Here is a 15,951-nt window from a genome sequence, read left to right as displayed (position 1 = left end):
TTGGGCTGAATCCCTAAGGCCAGGAAAAGGAAGGATAGCTGAGGCAGGGGGGAATAAGCTGTCCATGAGAGCAACCTCTGCTTTCTGGCTATTTACACCTTGATTTTCAACCACAGAGTCTAGTGACTTCTATCATAAAAACAAATCAGAGTAGTTGTACCACAGACACTGTAATACTTTTGACTCTATGGTCCCAATTTTACTAAAACACTTCAAATCTAGTTTACATTTTTTTTAAGGATTTAGTATCTGAATTTCTAAAAAGGCACAAAAAAGAGGAAAAATCTCTAAAAAGTTAAGTCTTTTCCTGCCTATGTGTTTTCAGGTAGTAACCTCAGCGTCAGACTGAGAAGAGCAGTGTTTATTAACCACTGGAAAGGTTAATAAATTAAATGAACACAGAAAATGGTTTTCAAAACAAGTAAGGGCCAGATTTGGGGGTGAATTAACTTCCCACTTATAAGAGAAACAGGGAAGTGCGTCCTCAGTAATAAAGAGTGGCAATTTAATCGTTACCAGTGAATTTCAATGCTCTTATGGGAAGCACTGCTGGGAATTCAGCCAGACAAGGTAGTGGGGAGAAAACCAATCCTATTAATGAGACTATTAACCCTTCTCACAAAGACAGAGTCCTCCTCTAGAGAGGAGACTAAATGGGGAACTGAGTATAGGTATTAGCTTCTGGCACTCCTGGGTTTGAACTACTAAACTGTATGGTGCTAAGCAAACATCTATAAGCAACGTCTTGCATGGTTTGTTACAAAGAATACAAGAGTTAGCTTTTCTGAAGTATCCAGCACAGAGTAAGTATTAAAGAAATGTGGGCTCCTGTCCTTGTTTCTGGAAAGGCTAGAGTGGGGGGAGTAGGTGGGCCATGGGGAGAACAAGAGGAAAGAGGCACGCTTTTCTAAATGAAGATGAATGTGGGACTCTGGTAAACAGGTCTCTCTTTCTTACACCACCATCTTGAAGCAATACACCTCTCCAAAGGTAAGGAGTTGCTGGAGCACCAAAAAAGAAGCCTCTAGAAAGAGAGTAACTCTCTTTCAAAGGGTAATGGATCAATCTGGATTCTCATATGTTTGAAAAACCGTATGAGGGCCGCCCGGGGGGTTCGCTTGGTTATGCATCTGACTGCGGCTCAGGTCATGATCTCATGGCTCCTTAAGTTCAAACACCACATCAGGCTCTGTGCTGACAGCTCAGAGCCTGGAGCCTGCTTCAGATTCTGTGTCTCCCTCTCTGTCTCTGCCCCTCCCCTTCAAAATAAGCATTAACCAAATTTTTCAAAAAACATATGAATGAGAAAATAAAAGTATACACATAAGACTCTTGTTAAAAATGCTTTGGAAATCCCACTAACATTTCCTACAAGCAGTCGTTCTACTTGGCTGGAGAGCTGAGACAGATTTCGTACCTGGGCGATAAAGACACTGGCCATCCACTCCGTCTGAGTTTGTAAGTTATCACAACAAATGTGCCTGTAAAACAAGGTTTATAAAATACATAATTCATAAAGCCAGAAGACTGTTCTCCAGTGTGTTTGTTTGGTTATTAAATGATCAGAAGCCTCTATGGGTTTCTCCTGATTCATGACTTAATACAATCAAAATGGGAGTATTTCAGTATAAGTTGCTTCAGGCTTCGGTTAAATGTGCAATATCAAAATAATAGTATAAATATGCTAGTTTAAACAAAATACAGCTACAGGCTTTGGTAACTGCTGAAGAATGATCGGCAATATTTCTGGAAAGGCAGAAAGGTCACTGTCATTTACTTTTTCATGTACATGATGTTAAACACATCTTTTCCCCCAGAAACTCTGAGTGTAAGACGAAAAATATGTGCACATTTTCTTAAAAGCATACTTTGTAAAAAGGCTTAGACTGTCTCCATCATTAGGATTATAAACATTTAATACCCGCAAGACTTGTGAAAAATGAACCAAATGAAAAACTACTACTGCATGTCCAATAACACTGACTCAGTAACCTTTTATTGAAAACCTGTATAAAACAGAGATCTTGCCCTCAAGGTTCACACATTCTATTAGAGGAGCTAGGCACGTAAACAAATAAATTACAGCAGAGTGAGAAAAAGAGAAAGTATTGTTGACACAAATACAGAAAGAGCACACCTGGGGATGCGATAAAGTTTTCTTAGAAAATTTTCTTTTTATAAGTGTTGTTAAAATGACCTGGATATTTCAATGTAATTACATACTCTTTATATTCCTGTATGAAAAACAATTTGGGAAAAAATGTCAACATGAAATTTGTAAAAATTTCATGCTTCCTTCATTAGATTCTCATAAAGACATTGTCCCTTTCCATTGCCATGTCCAAAAAAAACGGTCCTCTCTATAATTCTGCACCCATGTGTGCAAAATACTATCGATGCCAAGAAGAAATAAGTAACGATTAGAGGGGAGAGTTATCAGACTTTTGGGGCATCTGAGCTGTAATCTGAAAGAATGACGGTTGTGTCTACCACATTAGCAGGAAGGGGATGGGAGTGGGAGGTATGGGAGCAGCATATAGTGTGAAGAAGGCTCAGTAAGGGCGTTATCTACACTGAACATGTAGAGATGAAGGACGAAGGGATGTATGGTGAATCACAGATTACTGCTTTATCAGTAAGTAAAAAAGGGAAAGCCTTGGGAGATGAAGCTCATGGAACGCTGTGCCAACAATCCTGCACGGTATCCTTTAGCTATAGGATTCATTGAAGAGCTTTAATGCAGGAAAGAAACACAACACATTTAGAAAGCCTCTTTGGTGGTTGGGTACAGAATATTCTAGAAAACAAAAATAAAATTAGAGGTATGAAGAACACTTAGGATGACTAGAATAAAACCATGCAGATGAATGAAGGTGTGGCCTGACAAGGGAGATAATTAAGAGGCAGATCCAGTTTGGCTTAGTGATTGATCAGACACAGCTAGGGCTGAAGAAAGAGACATCCAGTACAGTCTCTAGGGAGACTGGCTAGATCCTATGAGATCAATGGAAAAATGTACATATATGGAAAGAAATGGTTTGAGGCCAAGATTTTTTTTTTTATACTCAGTTTTGGCTAGTTCTTTTCCTTCATATGAAACTGAATTCCGCCTGCTTATCCCATAAAAGCTGGGATTCCACACTCATAAAAGAACTAGGAAGAAATCAGATATATTTTCTCTTAAGAGGCACTGGCAGGTAGGACACATAGGATTGAAATGGACCTAAAGCTTGAAGCAAATCTATTTTCTTCTTCTCAGACTAAAAATACTTAAAAACAAAACAAACAAAACAAAAAAACAACAACCTAATTTCACTTAGGTGAAACATTTCCTATCTGTAGATCTACCTGCCAATAACATTGTTTAGTAAAGTTATCAATATCTCGAATCCAAAAACTGCCAGCAGTTAACTTACCAGTGATGTTTTTCGGAATATGCTGTCAATCCCCAACTAAATCACATGGGAAAAAACACATAAACATACATATTAAAAAAGATCAACTGTACAAAACTAAAAGAAGGATTAGATGTTAAGGAGGTGATATTTAATGGTGGCAATGTGCAATATAGAACAGATACCCACGAGGGATGATTCAGTGGGTATGACTGACGTAGAGGTGGATGATCAATGAAGGGTTCAGCTACAAATTTAAATACGCTGAAGGGAGACAGAGGGAAGGAGTCTTATATGATGTTCTGGGAAGGTGGGGAAATCTCTCAGAAGACACTCTTGGCTGAGGAAGGACAGATGTCTAGGAAAATGGCCAAAATAAGAGGATCTATACATTGTCTTATTGATATTGCGAGAAATTAAGAAAATGTCAACTGCCATACAGGTGTATGTTCTGGGTTTAGAATTAAGCATGTAGGCAAAAGTGAGAAAATTTTCAGAAACAGAATCCCAAACTAAGCACATAACAGTTCATTAAGATGTTTCATAAGAAAAGTATTCTTGCAAATGTAATTAGCAATTCAAATTAAACTGTGATGGGAAGTATTGGAATAAACCAAATGCTGGCATGATTCAAATGCTGAAGAGGGGGACACTGTATAAGTGGGGTCCACTCGCTCTCGGCTACCTATGTGCTGTGGGTTTACTACCAAATTTGGCAAAATGAAAAGGGCAAACTACATAGCTAGGCATCAAGAGGCTGTTTTCCTGAGTGTAGAATTTCCTGGAACATTCCTTAAGTCCCCAGGTTGGGAGACTGATCAAGAAACAGAATGTGGAGAAAAACTGATGTGTTTTTCAGCAGACAGGACCTTCTGGGGATTTCCTGCTTTATGTAGCAGAGATGCAATCACCAAGGGGTTTGACTGCAGTGGAAACAGGCTTTTTTATCTGCCCACATAATTTCCCTTGATCTGCAACAGGCCCCCTGCCATGTCTGTGACAGCTCAAAGATTTTGTCTAAAGCTTAATTTATAAAAAGCTTGATTAACGCCTCTGATCTCCAAATCCTTAAATAGACAAATAGTCCTATAGCTTTTACTCTTCAAAAACCTTTCCCTTTCAAACTTTACCTTGTTGGAGGCTTCATTTTCTTTTTCACTCCAAGATAAAACTTCATTGAACTGAGGGAAAACATTTTCTCATATTTACTACTCTGTAAGGAAAACAAAGTAAGTTGTAATTAAATGGATTTTCAAAATACCTTTATATTTTCCTGGAGTATTAATGACTGGATTTAGAACTGTTTAGTTTCTCCAATGTTTTACGGATGTAATACCAAGTTTTTACTGAATGAAGATTGTTCTGATTACAATGTTATAGATTTAAATAGAAAACTTTGGATATACATGTACATTTACAGAAGTGTATATATGCATACACAAAAACAATTTTTGATTCAAAATATCTGGGACCAGATATATATCAGAATTGATTACTTTTCAATTTTTTTTTTTTTAATTTTAAAACCACAACATGCATTATATGGTATAATTCCATCGTGTTACCTGGGGCAGTGTCCTGTATTCATATAACTAAGGCAACTACTTTCATGTTACGTTTTGCCGCCAAATGCATTATGACCTTCTGTACTTTTTGGATTTAAGAATGAAGGAAAACATACTGTGAACCCTGATGGGTACATATTGAACTATCTCAAGTATCCATATTAATAGAATTTTTCACAATTCATGAAAGCAGACTATTAAAATAATTTACATCCACCCAATCAATTATTCTCCATGTACATCCTAACATACTTATTATCTGTAACCACTATTTTTCAAAAATCCTGAACACAGACCATCATAACTTCTACCAAACCACACCCACTTTAATACTCATCCTTGGATAACCTGACATAGCTTTCATAAAGGTAACAGCCACAGGAATAATTATTAACACATGCTTTCCCCATATCCTAAAAATTCTGAAGGCAATCTCTTATTTTAAACTGTTAGGCATATAGCATTTATAGCTAAGAGCAAGGGGTTTGAGATCATAGAAATCTGGGTGCAAATCTGGCTTGCTACTTAGTTTGTGACCTCACATTACTTTTCTCTACTCTTCTTGTTTGTAAAGAGGGACAATAAAAATAGTGAGTATTTCACAGGGTTATTATTGACTAAGGAAAGGGTTACTGTGAAGGATAATTCTACAGATTAAATAAGACAAATGCCTATAAACTGTTTAGTCCAGTAATCATCATTAAAAAAAGTGTGCAATAAATTACAGCTGCTGTTATTATGGACTTAGAACATATTGCTTCAGAGACACAGCAATATAGACAAACCGTAAGAATTCTAAGACAGTACACAAAAGCCCATTTCGCAAATATTGGCTGAAATTTAGTACAAAATACATTTAGTTGAAATTAGTACTAGGTTCTACACAAGTTAACATATTACTATGAAGTCTTCATGAAAGCAGTCGAATCTGAAAAGTAAAGGATGGAAAATATGTTTATAAAATTATAAACCACCTTCCATAGAGACAACAGGTCAGGAGAATACAGAAAAAGCATAAAGGAAAAACAAGCAGGAAGATTATCAGGAAGAATGCTTGGGTGACTAGTGGTCTGGTAGTGATAAGGCCATGATGAATTTACTCCTAGTCACTATGATCAATGTTTGCTATTATCATCATGGTAGATCATTTAAAAACTATATATTTGTGGATATATATTTTTTTATGGCGAGGTTTCTAAAAATGAAATCACTGGGTCAAAGGCTAAGAACAGGAGTAAGATTCTGGTCAAACTGATAGGGTACATTTACTTCAAATTAAACACACACTCGTATGTACATTCATTAGCAATTTTTACTTTTGATTTGGTCAACAATTTATCTATCTTTACATATTTGTTTGAATTACTTCTCTATATGTGAAAGAAAGAAAAAAACTGCCTTATCTTTTTAAATGGAATATTCTACACAAATTGTTTTCAATAATTTTGCTTGCTGTTTACGGTTATTATTATGAGTCAAGTATATGGTTTTTTTCCTTTTGAACTTTCTTAACTATATCTCAACTTGAAAGCTGACAAATACTAACTTGCATGGCCATGTAATGAGAAGCACTGCTATTTTTAAAGTTAATTCTTTTGTTAATCTAGAATATATATTTTATATACAGTATAGACAAGAATTTAAATTAAAAAAATTTAACAATTATCCCAGCCCTACTTATTTAAAGAAACCAATCTGTAGATATGCATTTATGATGGTGTATTTAAAAAAAATAATATTTAATTTTTTTTTAAGGTTTAGTTATTTGAGAGAGAGACAGAGAGAGAGGTGAGAGGGAAGGGACCGAGAGAGGGAGACACAGAATCCGAGGCAGGCTCCAGGCTCTGAGCTGTCAGCACAGAGCCCAACGTGGGGCTAGAACTTACGAACCGCAAGATCATGACCTGAGTTGAAGTTGGACGCTTAACCAACTGAGCCATCCAGGCGCCCCCCAAAACTAATTCTTAATTACCTGACTTTATGATACTACTGCTATCTCTGTTCATTTTTATGCCAGGATCATATTATCTAAGTTATTTTAGTTTTATTGTAGACCATGACAGTTGGATGCAAAATACTACACTATTTTGTTTTTTATCAACAAAATGTTTACAAATATTCTTATCTGTTTACACTTTGAGGTGATTATTGTATCATTTTTGTCAAGTTCTAAAAATAATTCCTTTGAGATTTTGAAAACAAGTACATTAAACCTATAGATAAATATCAGACTTTACATACATTTTATTTCTATCAGTGAAGTTCTGTAGTTTCCTTCATAAAAACCTGACTTCTTGTTGAGGTCATTTTCTAGTAGTTTATGTATTTTGTCTTTTAATTCTGACTGAGGACTGGTTTTGGGGTACTTTTTTGTAGTGTGCTACTTTACTGAATGCTAAGGTGTAACACTGAAGTCTAATAAAGAGCAGTGAGGTAGCTTTCTAAAGCAGTAACTGTTTCATGTTGGAAGGAGTCAAAGCAAAGAGAATTCAGTAATTATATATAGTAGTGGAGCTTCCTGGCCACCTCTGTCAGAGACTACATTAGATTGCAACTGAGGTGAATGTCCCTCCTCATGGTTGAGAGACTCCTGTTCCCTTGGACTCTGTCTCAACGGAAGCAGCCAGGTAGGGTGAGAGGCAGTAATTCCAGGAGTATGGGGAAAATGGGAGTTGCAGGTTGAGATCAATGTTCGCTATTATCATCTGATGAAGCAGGTAGTCTTAGTTTATACAGGACATCAGTAGGGCCAGGACTGCCTACATTTTGAAGTATTTTTGGCAATAGAGAGTCTGAAGTCATACAACTGATTCTCAAGCCACTCCTGACATGTAAGCTCATTACTTTATGCCACTAATGACAGAATTTGTGTGGAAGTCAGCAATGGTGGAAAGAAGCTTTTTTAGTTTCAGTCTTTAAACTAAATATACATAAAGTGGAACTGCAAGGATACTAACGGAAAGTCCTGTAAAAAGAAATCTCATTTGGCAATGTAACTTTACTGTTGGTTTATAACAATTCTCTTTTTTGGTATGTGGATTTTCTGGAGAATTTCTTCAAAAAGCTCAATATACTAGGCTGTAAGGAAGTCTCTAATGTGTTACTCAGGCACTATAATTCAAAACAAAGTTTTTAACTAAGCCAATTAAATTAGTGTGTTTAAGAAATTATTCTTGCAATAAAAGGAGTTTGCTTATTAGTGCATGAAACTTTTAATGGCCCCCTCCCCCACTTGTTTTTTTTTTCACACCATTAACAGTATAATGGTAATATTCTTTGAAACTTATCACCTTTTATGTAAATCAAGTCTGAAAACATTTTAATTAACATTTTCTGTGCAGAGTAAACTCTCAAAACAAAATATATCTTCCCCTGTGTATTACCCTAATTTGTTGTTAATGAGCATTCATAAATTATCTCTAATTAACACATAGTCTTTTTAAATACACTTTTCAATTTGTAACTTCTACCTCCTTCTCAGTAAATCATTTTCTAAGTATATACAAGCATACACATATTAATGGTAAAACTGTCAAAACCAGAGCCAAATGTTTATTCAAATAAGTTAGGAGATTTGCACTATTGCTTATTTACTGTAAAATAATTTGAAATGTTAACATTGCCAATGACTCGACCATCAATATTAAAAGGGACAGACCAGCAACATGAAAAAATAACCAGCCACACAAAATCATGTATTGAAAACAATGATAGTTTAAGGAAAACTGTAAGTCGGGTCCCCTCTGCTTGCCTGAATGTGCAAATTAAAAGTATCAGCTGCATTAATTTATTCCAACAGATGTACAAACACATCTTTTAAGCACAGTAATTATAATTCCATAACCCGAGGTCACTGTTATAAAAACAAAATGTGTTCAGTGTCCTTAAAGTTCAGTGTCTTTCTGACAAATAGTGTGTCTCACTATAGGTAGAATCTAAAAAAGTCAAAATCGTAGCATAAAGTAGAATGGTTGTTTCCAGGGGCTGGGGGAAATGCAGAGACAGTGGTCAAAGGGTATAAAGTTTCAGTTATGCAGAATGAACGTTCTGGAGATCTAATATATAGTGTGGTGACCATAGTTAATACTCCTGTACCACATACTTGAAATTTGATAAAAGAGTACATCTTAAAATGTTCTCAACACACACATACACACACACACACACACACACACACACACACACACACACACAGAGCCAGCAGATAACTATGTGAGGTAATGGATATGTTAATTAGCTTGATTACAGTAATCACTGTATCAAAACATCACCGTGTACAAGATAAATATACACAATTTTTGTCAATTTATAAAAGCTTGAAAAATGAGAAATATCTCAAAATTATGTCAACCCCCCCCTCACTCTTTTAGACAAACTTGATACTGTCACTCTCTACCAATTTATATGAATTATCTTAGACTGAGAAGGTTGATCCTTTTGAAAAGATAAATTCTTAAAACGCATTCTGTTAAACAATATGAGATTATCTCACAAAACCAATGTCTGGAAAAAAAAATCACTTGTCCACGAACAAGCTTCCTGTGGCAGGTTTTTAAATTGATATCAGCTTGGGGGAAAACGCTATAAAAAGCCAAACTGTATTGATTGTCATACTTAGGAATATTTGGTACTGTAAAATGAAAGAGACTTATCCTCTTTAAATAAAAGTCTGTCAGCAAAACCACTGAGCTAAAATAATGGAAAATTTGTATTTGTTTGGTAAGTCCCCTTACACGGAGGCTTTGGAGCCAGACAGTTGGGAATGCATTCTGAGTCTGTTGCTTACTGGTTATGTGATGTTGGGCAAGTTATGTAATACCTTAGTAGGATCCATTTCTTTATCTGTAAAGTGGGAATAATTACAGTACTAATTTCACAGGGTTATTATAAAGATAAAATTAGATAATGAAAGTGAAATGTACAGAACTCTGCTTTTTATAAAGTAACCACCTGAATGTTAGTCACTGCCATTATGATTGCACTGCTGTTACTATTAACAACTACTAGCTGTTTCTAGCAATGTCCCATTGCTACACAATGGAACTGTTGGTTCCTTAATGGGACTAAAACATTCAGGTTCATTTTTAAATACCCTAAGCAGGACACTTAAGAGTGACACTTAACCAACATATGTACATAGAAGGGCAAAGATTAAGAAAGTCAGTCTAATGAAGATCAAAGTGGGTGACCCACTGAAGAAAACCAAAGAAAATTTAATCAGAATCAGTTCTAGACAGCTAGAATAATCAGCTGTGAAGTCCTGAATTTACTTTCACGAACACAAATCTAAAGTTCATGAACCTTGAAATCTGATGTCTTCAGTTCACATAACCCCAAATTCTTCTGTGCCTTACTTCTGCAGACTCCACTCTTCCTCTACTAGAAAAACTGAAGGATGATAATAGGTAATAACCATTTGATACCCACACAGACTCCCTGCTGGGTCTATGAGATGGCATAATAAGGTGGGAGAGTTCAAGTACAGTATGTATTACAGCTCTCTGAATAGAGAGGGGTGAGGGAGCTCCCCAGGGAGCCCCCCCCCCCCCCCCCCGCCTGGACAATCCACTGTCCTAATCAAACGAGGAATGCTACTCAGATTTATACTCAGATTTATTTTGCCCACATGGAGCCCTCCCTGCTGGAGGAACATGCAGGGAAAGCGGTCAAAGCATGTGGGGAGCTCAACAGAAGCCATAATAAAATGAGATCACAGAGGTTTGGAAAGCTGCCTAAGAATTCTTTCTTCGTAACTATTAACAGATGTTACTCGTCTGGTCTGTCTTTATACATCTCTACAACACATCACAGGGAATCACCACACTCCTAAAGCATGCAAGCGATATGAACCCAAGGGAATTTGATAATTCAACATAAAAAAGTGCCTTTAGATCCTGCTGTCATTCTACATTTAAAAGAATTGCATAGGTGTGTTACCTGAATCTCAAGGAAGTAGAGATGTTACTATATACATTCTTATAACCGCCCAAACTGGATAGAGAATATTTATTTATATCACCCTAGAAAGATCCCTCCTGTCTCCATCATCTTGCTTCTGCAACAACCTTTCTCCACACCTCAGGTAGACACTTTCTGACTTCTATCATGAATGATTTTGCCTGTTCTTAGACTTCTTGTGTACAGACTCATATGGTACGATTTTGTATCAAGCTGCTTTTGCTAAACAAGGATTTAAAGATTCATCTGTGTTGTTACATTCATTACTTTTCATTAATTTTTACTGCCAAATAATATTCTATTGTATGAATGTATCATTCTTTTATTGATGATGAAACATTTGGAATGTTTCCAGGTTTTGGTTTTATGAGTAAAGCTGCTTATGAACATTCTTGAACAAATGCTTTTGTGAACATAATGCCTAGGAATAGAGTGGCTGGATCGTGGGTAGCTGTATGAATATTTTTTAAAAATTCCAAACAGTTTTATATGGTAACTGTGTGATCTTACCCTTCCACTAGCAATTTATGAGGAATTTAATTAATCAACATCTTCAGTCCTACCAACCAGTGAAAACAATGTTGCACGGTTTTAATTTGCATGCCCCTGGTGACTATTATGTTGAGCACTTTCATTACAATGGTTTATTGACCATTCCTACATGTTCTTTCACATAGTATCTATTCACCACTTCACTCCAATTTTTATTGGGTAGTCTTTTTATTGTTGATTTGGAGTTCTTCATATTCAGAAAATGAGTTCTTTCTCAGATGTATGTACTATGAATATATTTTTCTCTATCTGGGACTTGCCTATTAATATTCTTAGTGAAGTCTTTGATGAGCATGCTGCTATATATATATATAATATTAGATATGATATATATTATATATAATATATATATTCAGGACTTCTCTGCACTAAAATAATGAGAAGTACTCAGAAAGGTCATACGAAGTTCTTCAGTGTTATTCAGTGTATTAATAACATATCCCAGAGGCTGCAAGAAATCATCAGCTTACTATGTGTTCTGTCTCCCACAGGGCTTGACTGCCAAGAGAGGACTGAGAGAGACATAAAATGAGAATGTTAATACCCACACAAAAACACACATGGGTTCAAATACTAAATATACAACTACCTTTGAATCCTTGTAGAGAAAGAGATACCCATCTCGTAAAACAAAATACCGGTCTTGAAACTTATTTCCAGACAGTATTTTAGATGGTTCTTCTTTAATTTTCAAGACTCCTTCTTTGATACTTTCCAGGGCCCTCCTCTCTGTAAAGTACAACATTACTTTTGTAAGTTACGTACATTTTCATTTATTTGAAGTATAATACAAAACAATCTGTATTTTCAGTTTTGGTAATACAAACTAACAATTTGTTTCTGACCATTAAGAAACCTACAGTTAATTTCTGGGAACACGATGTTTCAGGGTATTTACATCTATTTATAATATACAGGCCTGCCTATGCTGTTCAATTGGCTACTGGCTAATAAGCACTTGAAATGTGGTTAATCTCAACTGAAATGTGCTATAAGTATAAAATATAGGCCATATTTTAAAGTTTTAGTACCAAAAAAAGGTAAAAATATAATTTTATAATACTGATGACATGATAAAATATTTTAGATAATGTGAGTTTAAATAAACTGTATTAGTAAAAATTAATTTCACCTGTTTTTTTATTTTTTAATTAATTATTTATTTATTTATTTATTAACATTTATTCATTTTTGAGAGTGAGAGAGACAGAGCATGAGCAGGGGAGGAGCAGAGAAAGAGAGAGGGAGACACAGAATCCGAAGCAGGCTCCGGGCTCTGAGCTGTCAGTGCAGAGCCCAGCGCAGGGCTTGAACTCACGAACTGTGAGATCATGACCTGAGCTGAAGTCAGACGCTTAACTGACTGAGCCACCCAGGCGGCCCCACACCTGTTTTTTTATATATTTTAATGTGGCTACTAGATAATTTAAAATTACACAATTGGCTTGCATTGTATTTCTTCTGAACAGCTCTCGAAAAACCATGCAATACATAGGTTAAAATGGAAGCCTCTCCCAGGATTCTGATTCAGCAACCCAAGAATTCTCAGGGCACTAATGAAAATTCTGTACTTATGAACCAAGTAAGTGGGGGAAAAAAAGCGCTAAGGCAGAACATTTATCAACAACTATGTTTCATGTGCAATGCTGCCAGAGTCCCACATTTGAAAATCATTTCAACTAATTCTATAAAATTTTTTTTCTGGTAAGAATACCAAATTTGTATTTGGATAAATTTATCATGTATACATGTATCAATACATCTCCAGTCTAAGACTTTCTCCTTGAATTCTAGACAGTATTCAACTGCCTACTTGAGAACGAAAGAGCAGTAGGTAAAAAAAAAAAAAAAAAAGTAACCTTAAGCCAAACACCATATGGTCGTTATGGTGTCAACTTCTGCTTTTCCTGGAAAATAAGAGTAATAACACATATCCTGCAGATTACTGTGGGCCTTGTATTAGATAAAGAACCACAAAAAAATGTAGGGTGGGACACTGTATCAGACTAGGACCTTTAGCAATTTTCTGCTAGTCAGGTGATACAATTTTTAAATAATCATGCATGGTTCCTAAAACGTACAAAATAAACTGAATGGTTTTAGAAAAAAGAACTCTTGGTCTTAAATCAAACAATTCCTTGTTTTAAAGAAAACGTGTACTTACAGAGCAAATAATACACAGTGGCTCACAACTATAATTGGCATAAGAAAACAGAAGTAAAAAAAACCAGAAATAGGTCCTTGTAATTATACTCAAACATGAGTATGACATGAATATCTGGAAGTAGAAATCCCCAAGACTAATCACATCACTGATGCTGCAAACAAATGTAATTAACAAACCCCAACAGTTTTCATGACACATTTACTGGCCACATAGAACATTCTTTGAATCATACTAAAACAGGTTCTTTTTTGGTAGTTTGAGACTTTAAGGTAATTTCTGTACAACACTGCTAAATTTTGTCTTTTCACACAATCAATATTCACTTCCATAAAAATATTTCAAATGATAGAACTTTTCTAATTAAAAGACTTGAAAGAACATCTATTATAATACAACTGGAAGGTCAAGAAAAAAGTAAACATATAAAATAAATATTCAGTGAAATTCATATTACATCAAAGCATTCATTTCTTCGTGAAGTAATTACATCAAAGCATTCATTTCTTCATGAAGTATTAAGGGTCTAGTATGCACTTGGTCCTAGTAATATACAACCTTGGAAACAAATGAATTAAGTATGGGCTAGCAAATAACGCTGTGTCTACCAACAGAAGTGAGCAATTCAAAAAACATTCAGTAGGCTTAGTGATTCAGCTCATTTAGAACAGGAAAGTTGAGAATGGTATTCATAATACTGTTAGTTTAGAAATAGGTAAATCTTTTTAAAAATTTAAATTATAATCAAGTTGTGAGATATAGATGTTATATATTGCTTAAGCCAAACAAATTCCATTTATACTTTTTTTTTTTTTTTCTCCATGGAGAGAGAGAAAATCTTAAGCAGACTCCACACTCAGTGGGAAGCCCGACCCAGGGCTCGATCCCATGACCCTGGGATCATGACCGGAGCCAAAATCAAGAGTCATACATTCGACTGAGCCACCCAGTGCCCCTCCATTTACACCTTCTAATTGTACTTTTTCATTTAGATTTTTGTCCAAATGAATAAGCCTTTCAAGTTTTACCAGTAACCATATGTCCAGTGCCTAAGTAAACCATTTGCAGGTCAAAGAGAAAACAAGCTTAGGGAAAAAATATTGTTGCTATGTTTGGGTTCATACTTGTTAAAATTTATTTTAATAATAATTACATAATTGAGTATATTAGTTATATCTTGCAGCATACTTTAAGGGACTCAGAAGGAGGGCTTTGAGAGAAATAAATGTGAAAGATGAGGAAAGAATGAAAGACTCTGAAATAAAGAAGTTCAGTAACTATCAAGGACTTTAAAGAATTTTTAAAGGCTCTCACAACGAAATTCTGGATGCGCTCAAAACGTTAAAACGGAGAAAAATTACCCACTATGTAAATGGCAAAATGAAACTACAGACTTTGGGGGCCATCGTATGTGACTCAGCACGTAATAAAACTAAGGTTATGAATTAAATGGCTTCCAATCCTTCACTTTTCCAAACCTTTCCAGTACTGCTTGGTCCCTCAACAGTGGGGTACTTCACTCTCAGGTTTTCACTGCCCCCCCCCTTCACCCCAGGCAGAAAGCTTACTAGGGTCCTCTGCTTCAGAGGAGTCTCATTCAGTACAAAGTTCATGTCAGCTGTATCCACTGTACCTGCTTCCCAGACCCCATCCAGGTTTGAATTCAACTCTAGTTTGTCAGAAATGTAAGTTTTATGCTCTGCATGTCTCTCCTGAGCTAGAGTTCAAACTTCTGCTATTCAGATCTTTGCAGTGGGCTTTCTGCTTCATAATTCTTGAGATTCTGGCCAGTACTCCTGTCTCCCTGCTATGGTTTGCCTTCATAATTCTGTGAGATCTTGCTATCTCCATCGTCCCTCACAGCACAGTGATTTTTCTAGATGTCATTTTTTTTTAGCTTCAAACTTCAGAGCACTAGTATTTCTAAAGCCACATAGGCAGTCTTTCTGGCTATACCCCCTCCTATACTTATTCAATATACACTGAATCCCTCTGATCCAGTCAAAACAATGATTTCACACGTCATATGGTCCACAATATCAATCTTAGCCATGCTGTAAGTTAATAAGCACAGAATATTTCCATGTAATATGAATTTAAAAAAGAAAATAGGAAAGAAAAACATAGGACACACCATGTAAATCTGCTTTCAATGGAAAAAGAAACCAGCTAAAGCAAATGAATCATGCACTAGAAGATTTGGGAAAATCATCTAATGTATTTGCAAATATAACACATGTGAAGATTTAATGCACTCCTCTAAGCACCTAATTCCTTCAGAGAAACATTCCGGGATGTACCCTAATGGGTACAATTT

The 15,951-nt window shown here is 35.7% G+C and overlaps 1 protein-coding gene across 2 annotated transcripts in view; it reads right to left on the bottom strand.

Annotated features, from left to right (window-relative positions):
- ARAP2 (ArfGAP with RhoGAP domain, ankyrin repeat and PH domain 2) overlaps positions 1–15,951 on the bottom strand; it is a 179,653-nt gene that overhangs the window by 12,592 nt on the left and 151,110 nt on the right. For both annotated transcript variants that reach the window (XM_043572810.1, XM_043572811.1), the window contains 4 exons: positions 12,060–12,199; positions 4,526–4,608; positions 3,417–3,452; positions 1,418–1,481 (listed from right to left, as the gene is read on the bottom strand). In XM_043572810.1, coding sequence (XP_043428745.1) covers positions 1,418–1,481; positions 3,417–3,452; positions 4,526–4,608; positions 12,060–12,199 — 323 coding nt within the window. The remainder of the gene's footprint in view (positions 1–1,417; positions 1,482–3,416; positions 3,453–4,525; positions 4,609–12,059; positions 12,200–15,951) is intronic.

Source organism: Prionailurus bengalensis, chromosome B1, assembly GCF_016509475.1.
Source record: "Prionailurus bengalensis isolate Pbe53 chromosome B1, Fcat_Pben_1.1_paternal_pri, whole genome shotgun sequence".
Lineage (NCBI taxonomy): Eukaryota > Metazoa > Chordata > Mammalia > Carnivora > Felidae > Prionailurus > Prionailurus bengalensis.
The sequence above is the reverse complement of the archived record's forward strand: the minus strand, read 5'-3'. Positions and strand labels throughout refer to the sequence as shown.